The 18,123-nt window shown below is 38.6% G+C and overlaps 1 protein-coding gene across 1 annotated transcript; it reads right to left on the bottom strand.

The window, feature by feature from the left end:
- Window positions 1–11,688: 11,688 nt before the first annotated feature.
- hapstr1b (HUWE1 associated protein modifying stress responses b) lies at window positions 11,689–17,120 on the bottom strand. The gene is made up of 4 exons (XM_028018472.1): window positions 16,698–17,120; window positions 13,661–13,741; window positions 13,297–13,572; window positions 11,689–13,203 (listed from the first exon to the last, which is right to left on the bottom strand). The coding sequence occupies exons 1-4, from the start codon at window positions 16,891–16,893 to the stop codon at window positions 12,965–12,967; spliced, it is 792 nt and encodes a 263-aa protein (XP_027874273.1). The 5' UTR covers window positions 16,894–17,120; the 3' UTR covers window positions 11,689–12,964.
- Between the last annotated feature and the right edge of the window lie 1,003 nt (window positions 17,121–18,123).

Below are 18,123 nucleotides of genomic sequence, written 5' to 3' on the forward strand. Positions count from 1 at the left end.
CTGGAATATTTGGGCAAAAAATTAGAGGCGGTATTGAAATCTCAGTTGAAGCTGTGTTTAATAGATTTATTTTTTCCAAACAAAAGAAATTTACTGTTTGTAGTTCCACACAAAAAATTCATTTTGATTCCCAGGAGCTGTATAATCTGTATTTCAAGGTAAACTTCAGGTAAAAGTGCTCCCTCTGATAATAAACTTACTTTCTGACCACCACTGAGAAAAACAGAGCTTCATGAATATCTAAGTAGTACCTCCAAGTCTATATAACTTGCAGCCATGAAATCTCTGTAAAATTTGTACCGTCCCCTCCTTCACTCAGTAATCTGGCTTAAGACGTGTGTGTCCCTGTACCTGAACAGCCCAAGCAGGTCAATGATTTTGCTTCTCTGTTAGAGTTACCAAAATAATTTCTAAGTATTCCTTTGAGGCTTCCCAGAGCACGTCCCAAGGGTCCCTCGTAACAGGACCTTTTCAGCTCACACCACTCCTGAATTCTCCTCATTTCAAATCAGCTTAACATACCTCCCATGCCAGCTGGACAGCCTTATTCAGCATTCATGTTCACCAGGTGATTCTTGGGCTGCTGCAGCAATAATTTATTCTTTGAGGGTAGTGGAGCAAAAACGAAAACTCAAGGCAGTCATATTATCAACTTATTAAATTTTGACAAACCCACAGCAACAGAAGCCTGTATCTAGGCATATTTAAGTAATTATTATCTCACGTCTGTCTGTGACTGAAGGAGGTAAATAATTTGTTCTGTTTGAGAAGTTGTTATACAGCACACTGACCAAACCAGAAAGAATGTTGACTCTAAAATTCAACATTCTTTGAATTTTGAAAGAATCAATCTAAAATTGATTCTGTGTTTCTGATCAGATCTAGAATATTATTGCCAACCTGAACTCTGTGTTTGATTATTTAATTCATCTGGAAGCTCAGATCTCTCCAGTGCACTGCTTAAGATTGAGCAACTTTGTTCTAAAAGATCATCTGAATTGTGGAGATTGTAATGAGCTAAAGAATATTTAGATCATTTATTAGTGCCAGGAGGTAAATTATTTTAGATTAAAATCTAGAAATTCCTTAGATCACTATTTTTTACTTTATATGGGGATGCAGGGATTGAGCCATGTAAAATGGTAAATGGTAAAATTTTCACAATGGTAAAAAGCAAGAAAACTCAGGAATTAGTGGAAAACTACTGTGCTGTCCTCGCCCTGAGATTTCAAGTTTTCAGCAGCTAGAAAGCCAGACAACGACGCTACAATATCCAAACTGGCCGCACTGACGCGGCTCAGGGACTAAGTGACACGCAGCGCCGTGCGCAGTGCCCTATAATGTACTGTAAGCTATGTAATGTGTTTTGAGGCAGTTGACCAAAATCCCGGACGATTTTTAAATTCCCCCCGGACATCTTTTTAGGTCTGAAAAGTAGGACATGTCCGGGAAAAAGAGGACGTCTGGTCACCCTAGTATTAGCCAACGAACATAGCAAATTAGCTATTCTACCTGCTAGCTAAAAATAAAAACTTTTCATAACTGACTCCAGCGTACAATTATTTACACCAGTTACATAAAACAAAGAGACAATTATTGCTTTTACAATTAACCAACACTTACGAACAAATCTTGTCTGAAACACAACGTATTAGGATGATAATCTGCTGAAATCGTGAACTGTTCGGTGACGCGTTCCACCATCTTGGATCTATATTCTTTTTTAGCGTCATCAAAACATAACAAAATATCCACCAGGGGGCGTTCTAGTGCGGTTTTCAACCTTGCTGGTCCAGCTTAACTTACAAAAGGCAGCACAACTACTGAAACAACCTTCCAACCTGTGAGGAACTTGATTCTTCTGAAAACAGTAAGAAAACTGTTATTAAAGATAACTTCATGGGACATTCTACAAAAATCAGAACTGTCTTTTAAATGGAGTCATTTTGCTTCTGGTGGAAAACTACACTTGCTAGAAAAAACCTAATGTAACCAGTGGACCAATGGAGTTCATTTTTTTTACACATTCAAATAGAGGAGGGGGGCGCTAGTTGGTTATCCAGATCACAGCAGCAGATTGTATAAGGTTTATCGGCTTTAAAGTTCCCATTTACTCTTCCCTTATTCTTGTAAGCATAAGCAATTCTTGGGAAACTATACATTTTAACAAATTGATAATGAAATATAAGAAAAGTCAGCTGAAATGTATTACTTGTTATGCATGAATCAAGGCAAAAACAAAGGCACCTTCAGAAAGTCTTAAATGTGGCTACAGGGGGTATCACTAAATAAATACATTTTTAATTAGTATCAACAAGTAAATAAATATTGTAACTCTGTGAAAGCAGATACTGTCCTAAAGTTTATAGTGGTTTATTTATAGTGAACTTTTATTGTCTATGCAAGGTGGCTTATCGTTTACCTTCACCGTATTTTTCAAACAAACAGTTTTGGTTTAATGTATTCTTATTAAATATTAGTGAATTACTAAGAGTTTTCTGGTACCTGTCCAAATTATTAAAATTAGTTGTTCCAATCACTTCCAGTATAAGACTGTGATAGGATATCTCTGGTTCAATACATATTAGCCTGGCAGCTGTTAGTGAAATCACAACAAAGTACAACAGCAACTCAGCCGTAGTTGCAGCGCAGAGGCAGCAGATGTTGATGTTGAGGTGTGTAGTGTTCTTCAGTTAGTGGCTACAGACATACAGGTGTCACGTGGCCTTCAGATTAGCTCAAGAATAGTACATAGAGATACTTAATGACACATTTTTCCATGGCAGATCAGCTGCATCCAACCTCACACCACCAAGTGCCAGTGGACTGACACACTGATGACTTGTTCTCTGGAGAGACAAATCATCCCTCTCTGTCTTGAAATCCAGTGAATATGACTGTATTTGGCACTTGCCAGAACATTTGCCTAGCTGTATTGTGTCAAGCTTGGTGGAGACAGAATTATGGAGTTTTTCATAAATTGGGCTTATTTCCTTTCTCCCAGTGGAATGAACATTTAACACTGCAGCTTATTTTTGGCCAATTTCATGCCGTGGTTTGTGTTGGAAAGTTTGTAATTGACCTTTCCACCATGACTGCCTGTCTGCCAGAGGATAAAGCAAAGTCTTCAAAGACTGATAATCCGATCTTCTCATCAAACATCAGGGCCTGACCTCACAAATGTTCTCCAAGAAAAACGGTCAGGTATTCCCATTTCTAAACACTGAAGATAACCTTTATAGAATAGCTGTATAGTTGTAGCTCCAAAGAGTGGACGAGTGCCATACTTATATCTTTAAATTAAGAATGTGGTGTCAGTTTCGGCAGTGGAGCAGGGGTGGAGCACGCAACCCATGTGCGGAGGCCTCAGTCTGCTGACCTTTGTCGCATGTCTTCCCCCTCTCTCACAACCTACTTTCCTGTCTGACCGTTCTCAAATAAAGGTCAGTAGAGTCAGAAAAAGACCTTTATAAAAAATGTGATGTTAATACAGTGGGCTTATAAAAGTAGGCAATATGGCAATGTAGTGCATAAATTAAACAAAAATAAAATAACTGAACTAAAAGAATGGCAGTCGCAAAGATTTGTTTCCAACCCCCATTGTTTCTTGTGTGTGTGGGGGGTGGGGGTGTAGGTGTGTGTGTGTGGGGGAGGGGTGCCGGGATGAGGGGGGGGGGTATATTTGATACAGTGTAAGAACAATTTTTTAACACTGTGAGTACCAGAGAAGGGTCCTATGTTAACATTTCTACCTTTGGAGCCCAGAGACGGGTCGACTGACCTGAAGGATTTTAGCTATATTTGGTTATTTTAGCTATAACCAGTTTTGCATGATTTTCCACTCCTCCTTTCTGGCCTGACGGTCAATGGCTACGTTTACAATTGAAAAAGGGATGCTAATTTGAGCCATCAGAATCGTCAGTTTGGACTCAGGTCTTTTGACCCTTTTGACCCTCTTTCGGGACTTCAGGGGAGAGGTCGAAACCCTGGTACTCCCATTAACAAATACTACATTGCAGGGACCCTCTGCTCCTTATGGGTCCCAAAGCCCGGCCCCATAAAAAGAGGTGCTGTTTTTGAGTTAGAGGTTAGGTTTAGGACTAAGTTGTGAATTGAGTTTAGTATAGGGTTAAGATTAGAGTTAGGCATGTACTGGTAATGGTTAGGTTTAGGGTAAAGTCAGAAATGAATGAAAAATGTTTGGAAGTCAATGCTGTTAGAGTTCATTCATTTCTGTGTCTGTGCACCACCCAAGTCCGTTAACCAGTTTCCGGACATGATCTGAATGCGTGTGTGGATAAAAGTTTAATTTTCATCAAATTCATTTTTTGTGGACATGAATAATTTTCACACAAAACATTTTGTAAAACACTGACATTTTTGTCACAAAAAAAATGGAATAAAGCAAAGTAATGAACAAAATATGATAAAAACTTCTTTTCAAACAAGAAAAAAAGAGAGAATAGTTAAACAGGTAAGACCTATCAGGCTGCACCTGTAGCCATGTTAAATATGTTTAATTACAGTATCTTTACCAACTATGAAAAAATCAATAGATTCACACTCTATGTTTAATTTTTCCAATTTCTAAAAAAAACACAATGGAAACATGATGGAAGGGAATGTCAGATTTATACTTTCATATTGCTTTGACAAATACAAAACAACCACTTTTTGTGTTCGGTAAAGTGGCGTGCAGAGGCTACATATGACTCAGAGCAAACTCAGAGCGCTACTGTTCAGGTCAGCCACTGTTAAAACCTAATAGTTCACAGCGTCACGCCAGGTAAAGCCTCCTGAAAATATTATAATGTGCCAAAACTAAAACTCACTTCAGCTGGAGAATAATCGACAAACAAAGCAGTGCAGAAGAGAGGGTCAAGTAGGACTGTGAAAGTGTATGTGTGAGTCGGGGTGTGTAGGTGTGTGTGGAGTGAGGGAGAATAAAGTTGAAGAGTTGACAGAGTTTTCAGACTAACAGATAGTAGTCGCTCTTGTTTGACTCCTCAGCTCCACTTTGACTTTTTGCTGTCCTTCCTATCTGCATGTCTCCTACACAGCCAACAGCATATTTTTGTTTTTCTCTACTACATTTCCCCTTCCCCACATTATTATTAGTCTCTTTGTGCTTCTCCTTGTTCTGTCCCTAAAGCTCAGAGGATTTAGGCCTTTCCCTCTTCCTAGTCTCACCTACATCCTTTCATCCCATTCCCTACTCTTCCTACACTTCTCTCATTTTTCCACTCACTCCTCACTTAACCTGCTTCCAGAGCACCCTCCAAAAAGCACACATATACAGTAACTGTATTACATACTGTGCACAAGCATACAGGATCAAGCCCAAACTCATGTGCAGCCAGCAGCACAATATTTAATCCTAATGCTTGGGGGAAATGGGGGACTCTTGCGATTTTTCCTGCTCTTTTTCTGTTTTACCATTAATTTTATTTTTTTACCCTCTTCAATCAGTTTTTCCTACATCCTTTAAAGTGTACCCAGCATCCCACTGGTTGACATTGCTTTGGAAGATGCCTCTTTTGAAACTTTCACATCCAGTCCAGGAGTTGTCACTCACTTGTCACAAAAATTGATGTTAGCAAACATTGCCAAACTCTTTCACTTGCACACCTTATAATGATAAGGGGAATAAGCTGGTGAGGTGTTTAGTTGCAGAGGGGTACAGCTCGTCATATTTGTGCAGCTTGTGATTGATTTACACACTAAGCACTGCTGCCGCCTTGTGGTTATCAACGTGAGCTGCAGGCCACCTCTCATGTTATGACCATTTGAATCTTTTTTTAGGGGAGGTGGAGGAATTGCATCACAACCCCCTCATCACACACCACCTCTGCTTCCCGTCTCCATCTACACTACTCACACAACCCCTCCTCTCTGGGTGGGATAAATGGTGCTGGAAGAAACATAACGTGTTGCTATGGTGATCAGCTTGTGAGTATTTTTTTTTTTTTTTGGTGAAAGATGGGGACACGATGGTGCACAGAGAGCTCTGAGAATCTGCTGTGTGTGTTTGTGTGTGTTTGAGAGAAAGGAGATGGGGAGCTCTTTCCGAGAAGGATGAACAGTTGAGAAAACACATCAGACCTAAAAATAAGAGACAATCCCTCAGACCTTGTTTTTATGCACACTACGCACCGCTCACCTACCATAGCATGTGTGCACTAAACTCAGAGCCCCAACCAGCAACGTTCTCCAAAGAGCATTTCACCTCTCTTCCTCTTTATTCCAGCACCTCTTCATCCTCCATCTCCTTCCCTGATCTCTGACTGCTCTGTCCCTGTCTAATTCTCTCTCCAGGGACACACCATTAGGAGGCCTGATTGGCCTCTGTGTACGTGCATGTGCTAATGTGCTAATGTGTTAATCTGCATGTGAGTACATAAGCATGCTGTCCTCAATCAATTAGCACAGGCTGCTGCAGCAATTACCCTTGCCCATTGTGTTTATGCTGTTTTTGTGGACAGACATGCACATCGGAGTTAAGTAGTGCATCACTGAACGGCAGCTGTCTGCCACTGAAGACTCCCTGACGGTCAAACCCATACAGACTCACAATTTTAATGATGGAATACACATTTTGTAGGTGTGTGTGTATGTGTGTGGGGGGGGTGGGAGGTTCTCACCTTAAAAGATCCATTTTCAAATACTCTTCACTGTGGGTGAGGACCTATTTTTTCTTATGGGGCAAAAAACCCAGGTCCAAGAAGAAGAAGAGCTGTTTTTGAGTGAGGGGTTAGACTTAGAACTAAGGTGTGAATTAAGATTAGTTTAGGTTTAGGGTTAAGCATGTACTGGTAAAGATTAGGTTTTTGTTAGGGTCAGCATTAGGCTCTAGAAATGAATGGATAATGAATGGAAGTCAATGCAAAGTCCAACAAAGATAGAAAGACATATTATGCGTGTATGTGGTGTAGAGTACCTCTCCTGGTATAATTAGGACTGAGGGATTATGGAGAATGTCCTGGAGTGGTTAAGCATAATTTTGACCCCAAAAACTATGATTGACCCCAAACTTTATGTGGGGGGAAAACTATGGCAATAAAGTTTTTACGCCTTATAATTTCTGCTGTTTTCTGCTGTTTGTCAAAACAAATTTAATATCTAACCAAGCAAACTAAAAATAATGCAAAATGCAGTTTTTGACAAATGTAAAAAAAATAAATAAATAAAACATGGAACAGTGGTGAATCATTGTAGTAATGGCTGGCATACCAAAATTACAGCAAGAGTTCATCAGCAACCCATGGAGGAGTTCTAAATGGCCCAGCATGGTCCAACTAAGTCAAACTGTCAATGAATGGTCACATGGTGGTGGAACTGTTTTTTTCACAGACACCCTTAAAATTCCATAAGATCCACAAGATCTTAAAGATGACACAAAGCCGGGCCCCTGCTGCAGTATACATCATTATGTTTTGTCATACATATGGTTTGCAGCAGTGCAGTAAGCACAGTGATGAGGAAGTTCAGAGGAAGAGTAAATAAAGTGAGGAGCTGCAACATCTAATTTTATTTTCCATGTTATTGTTAGCCAAAAAGACAGAACAGAAAATGTTGGTGGAATATTCAGAACAGAACCAAGTAGAGTTTAGTGTTGTGGTCCAACAATAAATAATTCCTCATAGCCTCTGACAATTGCTCCTCCAAAGTGTATATCCTGCTCTCTGGCTGAAAAACTGGCTTCTGGAAGTTGAGTAGTTGGGGCTGTTTTCTGTATTGACAAATATTTCCACAAAATTCTGACCAGTCACACAACAAATCTGCAAGCAGAGTGGGGCGAAAAGTTCAATAGGGGGGTTTGTGACAAGAAGAGGCAGATAACATTAGGATGAAAAGAAAATTATGTAATTTTTTTCATGCAACTGCAACACTGAGAACTGACGTCAGCCCTTTGGCTTGAACATGCAGAGCCCTTCAAGCACCATACAATATGTCACTGTCTCAGTTAAGAGCTGTGCTGTGGACTGGTGGGACAAAAGCTGAACTTCATAAAGTTCATAAAAACTGTTTTACTTCAGGTAAAACTGACACTGTATCACACCTACAGTTGAGAATGGTGGTAGTAGTGTGATGGCCTGGGGTTTTTTTGCGACTTCAGGATCTGGACAAACCAGATTTCAGGATTCTCTGCTCTCTAGCAGAGAATCCTGAAAGATAATGGATAGCTACTTCATAAAATGTCATAAACTTGGGCTGAAAAATAAAGCAAATGCACCCCTGAATGACAAATAGAAGTCACATTTTCCCAGTGGCCAAGTCAAAGTCTGGTCTTAAATCCAATCAAGATGCTGCACCATGATATTAAACAACCAGTTAATGTTTGAAAACCTACAGCTGTTTTTGAATTAAACCAATTCTGCAAAAAAGAGTGGACCAAAAAGTTCTACACAACAATGTAAAACAGTTAGTGTCGGTTTTACGGCAGTTGTTGCTGCCATCGGCGGCACAAACCATTAAGTTCAACATCATTTGTAAACTGCTTTTTGTATTTCCAGGTAATTTTGTTTATTAAAATTTGTTTGATCTAAAACTTTAACAAAATAATAGAAACAGAATAACTTTTCAAGGGGAAAATAATTTCCATCACTACATGTATTGATCATTTCCAGGGTTAGACACAAAAGAGCATATCTGAATGAATGAAAGCAAATACAAGGTTCTAATAAGAACAGAAATACAGATATGTTGCATGCAATGGTTCACAAGCTGCACCATCAGCTCTGTCCCTCAGACCAGACGGCGTCCGTGGAGACACCTATATGTCTCTGTGTTTGTGAGTGTGTGTGAATGCAGTCCAGATGGCCATCTCCAAGGGGTTTTCTGGAACATTCAGACACTTGTTGCTTCTCATCATGTCTCCTTCTTTCTTTCACTCTATCCCACATTCTCCTTCCTTCACACACATGCATGCGCTTAAAAACACAGCGCTTCTTTTGAAGTGTGAAGCAGCTTGTGGTCAGCGCTATTTCTCTTCAATCGTTCCGTCAAACAGGAGCCTTTAGAGTCTGAAACCAAAAGAGAAAACAACTGTTCAGTGTTAGAAGTCGAGAGGCAGAGCAGATAGGTTTGTATGATTCAATTTGACTATATGGTGAAGGAAGGGCAGATCAAACTGAGTATTTTACTTTGGTGAACCCAAAATTTGTGGAGTCAAATATGGCTGTTGACCTGAAAGTTCTTTACTCTGACATTTTGAGTGTATTTTACTTGCTTCTTGACTGAAGTTCCTGCTGGTAGATCTTTGTGATTTAGTGTCAAACCACAGTTAGGTTCGAAGAGTGGAGCTTTTAAAGTGTGTGCATTGCAGGTGCTATCAGATCAGAGATGTGTCATCAAAAATCTGCAAAGGCTGACTATGAAATGGGAAAATATTTCTTTTTCTCTTTTGGCCAAAAAATTTATAGTGTCATGTGGCTTGTTTGTTTATTTTTTTTAAAGTCTTTTTTTTCATACACCACTAACCATGACAGCAAAGACGGAGTTATAGTTGAAGCATTGAACTGGGGGCACCTTCCACGCCCCCGCGTGTTGGACTCTTGCTTTTCATACACCTCTAAAGTTTTACCTTATCATGGAACTGTGTGTCACCTTTCACTCAAACTGGGCAACTTGGAAGTTGTTCTTGCAGAGCAGGTTCACCTGTACTGGTATTTATTTGAATCCTCTATGAGGCCTCACTTTTGGAGAATACCATACCAAGAAACAAGTCAAAATTACAAGCCACTTTCTTGGCTGGAGGGTGCTCACATAAACCCACAAAATAATTGAAGTAGTGTTACGGTTTTAGAATTTCATGTTGAGTCTGCAATAAGACTTTTTAAACAACTTTTTTTGGCACTAATGGCCTTTATTTTACAGTAATCTGACTGAAGGTCAGCAGAAAGAAGGGGGGAAAGAGATGAGGCGGACCAACCAAGGAGGGGACTCAGACCTCAAGTCAAGGTCTGTGGTCTCCGTATGTCGGCTGGCCGCTAACCACTGTGCCTCGCAACACACCAACACTCATTGTGAACAAAGAACAGTGTGCCATGTGTGTGTTTACATCTCACACAATAACATCCAAACACAACCAGCAAATCAAAATACTGCACCAGGCTGCAGAAAATACTAATTATAGTAAACTTAACATTTGTTACTTGAATTTTTTACCCTGAGAATATTTTGTTAAGCATACAAATACTTATCATTATCCATTTTAGGTCATTTTTATTTATTTTTTGTTATTAATACAGTGTCATAGTGAAGAAACCCTGAAATCTTATTGGTTAACTTACCAGTAACTGAAAATAATTTAATTTTAATTAAATTTCCAAATAGAATTTTTTAATTTAGGCCTTTTAAAATAAGTTGAAATATTGTATTATTTGTGTCACTTTTAGTAATCTAACTGGAATATTATCTAAAACCTTTTTCTAATGCTTAAAAACTCAAAAATCTATAAAAAATAAAGATCAAAAGGTGATGGGAAGAAGAAAGGAGAAACAAAATGTAGTTTTGCATATCATTAAATAGTAAATAATCAATAATATACACTGCTCAAAAAAATAAAGGGAACACTCAAATAACACATCCTAGATCTGAATGAAAGAAATATTCTCATTGAATACTTTGTTCTGTACAAAGTTCCATTTGCACAACAGCAGGTGAAATTGATTATCAATCAGTGTTGCTTCCTAAGTGGACAGTTTGATTTCACAGAAGTTTGATTTACTTGGAGTTATATTGTGTTGTTTAAGTCTTCCCTTTATTTTTTTGAGCAGTATATATATTTTATTTTTTTAGTTATTGAATGCCATAGGCTGGGGCCCATCTAATGTTATTATTCTGGGCACAGGCTGTTATCAGTTGCCCTATATATATTAATTGTTTATAAATATAATGGCAGGAAATAAAGCATTTCATTTATTCAAGTTTTTTTGCTAGCTTTCTGGAAATCATTACATTGGTGCAACAACACTGTATGTGCCAAAATAATTGTAGATTCGACTAAAGAAACGGTTATTTTCAATACACATTGCTACTAAGAAAGTGTCTAAAGAAACAATTGGATTTTTGCTTTGTTTAAATCTGTCAGCTGTGAAAAGATAGAATAAAGTTCTATTCTTCGAGTGTCCTTTTATGCCCAAAATGAGTCATAGGAAACTCTTAAACAACTGAAAAAATACAAAGCATAATAAAAAGGAACATGAGACTAAATTAAATTGATAAAAAAAAAAAAAGAATTAAAAAACTGAAACTTTGATTTCATTAGGATTTCCATCTCCAAAGCAACCTTTTTAAAAACATATGGGGCCTGGGACTTCTATACAGCAGTAAAGACCAGTTACCATGTACAGTATATAAATGGTTTTACACAAATATACTTGCCTTCCTAAAATAAAGCATGTGTCGCCATCATGTCTTAAAAAGCTGAACTACAGTTTACAACTTCTTTTGTACAACTCTCTAGTGATCAAACTTATTTAAACGTTCTTGCTTAGAGTAACCGGGAAATAAAGTAGTCACGTTTATAAAGAAGGTATTAGCTTAAAAACTAATGTAATTGAAGAAAAGCTGCAATCACTTTTGTAGCCAGTTTCTCCTTGTGCCTTTTCTGAGAAAAAAGATTAATAAATTAATTTCAAAGTCTATCTTGCATGGATAAAAAAAATAATAAAATAGACAAGCAAAAATACTTGTATTCTCTTTTATTTTAGAATCATTGTACAAGGACTTCCCAATGGATTAGCACTTCTTTTTACAATATGTACCACATAGCTGCACCTACATATTTACATGCTTACACAAGATTGTATCACAAAACAGCGTGTGAAATCAGCAAAAAACAAGCGTTTTTGCCAAACTAACACAGCCATTATTCCATGAGCTGGCTAAACAAAATATAATCTCACAGCCACCGGCCCCTTCTAGGTTTAAAGCTGAAATCACGAGTGTGAAAGTGTTCCACATCATGAAAATTAAGGAACAAAAAATAATGACAATACTATGATCTATCTATGGGTTAAGTGTAAACATTAAGCAGGTCAAATGCAAGTCTTGACCACTGTTACTGTTTGTAATTCAACAAGAACCAAGATGCATCCACATGGAATTAAAAACTCTGAATGGCCATTTCTGTTGATGGATGGTAGTGCAGTTAATGTGTAGAACTGCTAATAACACAGAATGAGGGGATTTTGTCAAATAATGTGTTAAGAACACATCAATCCCATCAGCCCACTGGTTTGTGTGAATTCACCCGATGTGCTGCAGTAAACCCTTGTTTCAGTAAGTAAATGAAGAGTAAACAGTAGGGTGTTGCCAATAACAGAGGAAACAAGTGCGCACACACGCTCACTGTTGCACCACAACCAGATACTCTAGCAGCTTTCTTAAAGGCAGAGACACATACGATACAGTAAGAGTGGCAGTTCTGCTGTCAAATAGGCTAACACAAAACAGCAGCAGAGTAAAATCTATGTGGCGTTTTTAAGTCAAGCCAAACAGCAGCAGCAGTTCAGCCTCCTGAAGACCCCCGATGCTGACCTGCACTGCAGAAAAGAGTATGAATCAGGAAGAGGTTGGATGCAAGCTGAAAACAGAAGGCATAAATTGGGTTCACCTGATCTAGAGAAAAAATAAGCACAACGAGAAATATTCAAATGCAACATTCTGCACTTTAAGGATATAAGGAGCAATGAGTGCTTGTATCAGAATACTGAGGGCAAAACAAATCATAAAATGAACTTTACAATGGAGCGAATGAGTGACAATTCTTACAAAAAAAGAAAATGGGGTGGAAAAATAAGGAAGGAGATAAATATGCAGACTGATAATATCCAAGCTTTTCTTTATTCGTAACATTGCAACTAAAGAGGAAGAGTTTGATGGTCAGCCAAGGCATCAGTCCTCATCGTCTGTCCGACCGGCCACCAAGGAGAGGACAGCTGAGGATTCGACGTTCAGTTCACAGCATTCTGTTCCGTTTATGAGTGGGTGAGTCTGTGATGACGTCACTGTGGGGTGTAGAGCCTCGTTTACGAGTGGCGGCAGAATCTAAATGAAGCGCCATCTCCTCAGCTATGAAGGTGTTCAGGTCCATGTCGTGGAGACCATTCCTACGTCGACTGAGAGACTGGGCAGGGTGTGTCGGGGAACCTGGAGGACCGGAGCGCACAGAAATGCTAGCCATAGCACCACTCAGACCTGGAAAAATAAATATACACAACAATGTCAGACAGAACTCTACATGACTTCATACTGCAACAGTTTCCCACTGAGCGTGACATTTTCACTCACCATGCAGGGCTATAGCCTCTCTGAAAGGCTGCAGATCTGCTTCCACAGAGCTGTCTGTCTCTGGCGGTGATGGCCGACTTGCAGACACCATAGCAACTATAGGCGGTGCGCGGGCTGTCCGCGGAGGTGGAACTTTACCACAGAGGAAGCTGATGAGATCTTCTCGTCTAATAGTTCTTCGTCGCTTTTTAACCCATGCAATCACCTCCTTATTCCTTCGCTGGTGACCTAAATGAACACCCAGGTCGTAGCTCCGCTGGTGGGCCTCCACACTCTCTAATGGAACAAAACAGTTGCTGCTTTATTAAATCTGGGCACGATACACAAGATGGGCAATTTAAAAAAGAAGACATTTGTTACTTGCCTTTGTACAAGTTAGTGACAGCTGTGGCTGCATTCTGGAAGGGCACCCAGAGGGACAGACCTTGCTGCTGGCACACGCGATCTGTGAAGAGCATTTCAAAAGAGTCACCAAGTATCTTATGCTGATTTTTCTTTTCCCCTTCCCTCAAATCCAGATACTACAATTATCATCTAGGGAAAGTAAAATCCAACTGCCCTGAGAAACAAAATGAAAATATAGAAGCATGATTGGCTTGAGTTTCAATTCAATTCACTGACTTATTGCTTGTACTTCTTTCAAAAAATATCAAGGGTTCTGAAGATCAACATTCAAAAAAACAAAGACCCATTTTCTGATATATATCCCTGAAACGGCAACAAATAATTACTCTTCAAGAAGAATGCAGTGAAATTGGTCCTCTGTCTCTTTAAAAACTCCTGCTCTTTCTGAAACTCTTCCATTAGGTAGTCATCACAACATGGCTCCTTTATTAACGCTTTAACAACTTTTTTACCAGAGTTACACAGAGAAGTAGCACCTATAATGGGTTCAGCAGATCCACCAGGGGTTTGCTAATTGCTGCTGTCTGAAGGAGCTCAGTGAGGGAGTTACAAGGGAGGGCTGCGTCTTAAAGGCGGGGCTAGGTCCACCCAAGTGTTTTGCACAACTGAATGGTTGCCATAGAGATTAAATGATTTATGAAACATGCATGAAAAAGAAAAATCAAGGCAACACTCGAGGTATGTCTTTGATGAGAGAATAACAATATAACATCATGTAAAGCCCAAAAAAGTCAATTTTACATAACACTGCCCCTTTAACAGATGATGTCCCAGAGAGGTTTGGTTTTACCATTAAAATATTAAAAATGATTTTTAAGTACTTTTATATGACATCAATTAAATCTCTACTTTCTAAACATATTGTGTACAGCTTGCCAGAATTCTGCTGTCATTCTTGTACAGGACTGATGTTACATAATTAATTTCAAACTTTTCTGGCCCATGTTTTCAATTGTAAAAAGGAACGCATCTGCCTCAGGAAGCCCTTCACCCTTAATAGAAGTCCGTAACCTTATGCTTAAAAGTCCTTCCACCATGTAGTCACAACAAAAGATAACAAGCTTCAATTGACTTCACCACTTGACAAGGAGCATGTCAACATGCAAAATTAAGAGCCACCGCTAAGCACCACCGCACCTCCATATTGTTTTTACCTGGCGCACACTGAATTGCCCTGCTGGTGAAATGTGCTATGCAAAAACTTGTTCTTGCTTATTCTATGAGATGGATAAACAAAATATGTACAGACTTTATAATCAGTTTCATCTGATTTTTAAACTCAAATTCTACGTGTGGAACATTTTGTACCATAAAAATCAAGATGTAATATAATAATGCAGGAGTCAAATGGGAACCTTAAAACAATGTTACAGAAAAGTGCAATTAGATGTTGTGTTGAGCACTTCATCCAGAAGATTTGTTCAATACAAAATAATCAAACTATCAAACCAATTTTGGAAGAGATAAAAAATAAATAAATGTAAATAGGTACATAAAAAAACTTATCAAATCAACTTTGACATTTGACATTCAGGTGCCTGCGTTTTAGGTTTTTGGATTTGGAATTAAGGTCTTTTAAAAAGAATTTTGTGGGATAACGTTTTGACAATTATTAATTTTGTTTTGTCTCAATTTCAGTCTAGTTTGGGACACAACTGAGATTTTCATAAGATTTTGGGCAATTAAAACCATGATTCATTTATCAGAAAGTGGACAGACTTGTTTAAAAAAAGTCTGCTATGTAATATTTTCATGCTCTTCTAGACAAATGTCATTAATTTGATACGAGAGAACACACTTTTCTAATCACAACACAAACACATTCATACATCGAGGTCACATAGGTGATGAAAGAGTGAGGTTGTAGTCAAAATTCTTATAGAAAAATTATTTTCAAACAAATTCTCATCACATCTGGGTAAGAAATTGTTTTCACATCCATTTATTTTGCTTTTTCTAGAGTCATTTACAGAATTAAACTAAGTTTCATAAAGATATATAACTTAACTTTTGTGGTGAATATTCTGTCTTTGGCCATAGCTTTTAATCTGTTTAATTCAGGGCCATAAATTACTGCAGAAACTTTTGTTTTAAATTATGTTGATGTCTTTATTTTTTTTCTGAACTCACAATCTTGATATGAGCATTTTTAATACTCTTTCAAATCATACTACCAAGAAAATTATACTAATATACCTACTTCAATGATTCCTTTATTTGTCACTTGTGCGGGAAACCTGACAGTTAATCCAGACAGAAACACAACTTTCACATGTACATAAACTTAAAATACGGAAACATTTATGTTAATCCCTTCGCCATTTTGTGGTAGCAATGAATAACAAGGGGGTCATTAGACAACCTGATTGCACTGTTTGGAGGTTTGCATTTTGGTCGCTTAGAATAATCCCTCTCTCTGTCACAATTGACAAATATCCACCGCCTAACCTGCAACAATTTTCTTAGCATTTGAGCGTCAACACAGCTGTTGTTTTCAACCCTCTCCCTGAGTATCGCCATTTTGACAATCTAGATAACTTAACGCGAAGACTAAAACATTTGTCCGAACTGAGAGACCGAACGCCTTAGAAATTCTAAGTTAAACGTTGTTTTTACATAAAACATGATTGGATTAGAATCGTTACGCTTAGGAGCTCTGCCAGCCGAGGTCACTGTGATACACATTTTATCGAGGCTGTCTGACGGTCTGACATGGTGACCGGCTGTTAGCGGCTAGCCTTAGCAGCTGTTCAGTCATCCTCAGGGTCACGATATTGAGAACATTACCACAGAATATTGACGGTTAAACTTCATTTAGGGAGACAATCTAATACATTGCTACAAAACAACAATGAAAGCATATTATGTTAAAATTCATTTGATACCGCGATTAGTATTAAGAGCACCCTTTGTGTCTATCAGCCAGAAGACACCGTTAGGATTAGCTTTGATTAGCATTAGCTCCAAAGCAGAACTTCGGTAAGTGTGAAGCCCACCTTTGTAAAGCTGTGCGACGGCGGTAGCAGAGTTCTGAAAGAGGTGCCACAGTTTCTGTTGACTTTGCTCCCTTTCCTCTTCATTAGGATTGTCCTGTTCAGCTTCTGCCAGGCACTGCCGTTCCCATTTTGAGAACCAGTGCTCGGGGCCGTGTTCTTGGATTTCAGCTTCTCCCTCTTCCTTCCTCTCCTCCATAGCTAACAGGTTAGCTTTCTGTTCAAAGTGGAGTTTTCTAGGACTTATGGATGACTTAGCTATCTCTCTTTGACGTTGTATCAGAGAAATAGATAATACACCCCTCCACCACCTACAGAAACCAAGGAATTGTAATGCTGTTAGAGCCGCATTGTCAATATTATCTACCCAACGTTGAACACCAAACCCAAGAAAGCGGATGACAACACCTTAGAATTTCTGAAAATAGCTCCTCCCATTTCTCACTGTACTGAAAGTCGATTGGCTGAATTGGGTGGTACGGGCGGGTCTTTTTTGCTTACGACGAATTCTGATTGGATACTGACAAAACGCGAAAAGGTCAGAGAAAAACAAAGTTGATCTTGCTCAAGAGAAGCCATATAACCTGCCAATCAGCATTTTGTACGATAGAGGGCACCCTAACCACTAAAATTCAGGACACAAGGGCTTTAAATGCCAAAGTCCAGTAATGAACAAGTTATCAGATAACTACAGATATGACATAATTTCAGTAAAACCGAAAATAAGTTCTTAAATGACTTCAAGTTAAAAACAAATCCAAGTGAATTCATGCTTTTATTATTAGAGCAATGATCTATAAATAGGCAGTTAATATGGAAAACATTATTCAAAGTTTACATCAGTATTCTAAAATAACATCTGTTTAATATTTCACCTCGAAAATGTTTTGCCAACCAACTGTTTCACAAGAGTTAATTCAAGTACTCACTTTACTAATTGGAGAGATAATATTTCATAAATTATAAAAAAAAGTTTATATCAATGTATAGAAAATGAATTATCATTGGAGATAAATGAGGACTGCACACTAGTGCAGTTGGTAGCACTGTTGCCTTACAGCAAGAAGGTCCTGGGTTCGATTCCGGGCCCGGGATCTTTCTGCATTGAGTTTGCATGTTCTCCCTCTGCGTGGGTTCTCTCCAGGTACTCTGGCTTCCTTCCACAGTCCAAAAACATGACTGTCAGGTTAATTGGTCTCTCTAAATTCTCCCTAGGTGTGAGTGTGTGTGTGTGCATGGTTGTTTGTCTCTGTGTTGCCCTCCATGCCACTCTATCGAGTGATGCATGGAGATAAATGAATAAGTAATTTCTTATATGACTTGTTAAATATCCATTATGAAAATATTTTTGAAAAGTCACCAACAATTGTAATAAATTAGGAATTAATTAGAGTGTAAAGGGGGCTGAATACAAAAGCCTGTCAGGCTT

Source organism: Xiphophorus couchianus, chromosome 5 (genome assembly GCF_001444195.1).
Source record: "Xiphophorus couchianus chromosome 5, X_couchianus-1.0, whole genome shotgun sequence".
In the NCBI taxonomy this organism is placed as follows: domain Eukaryota; kingdom Metazoa; phylum Chordata; class Actinopteri; order Cyprinodontiformes; family Poeciliidae; genus Xiphophorus; species Xiphophorus couchianus.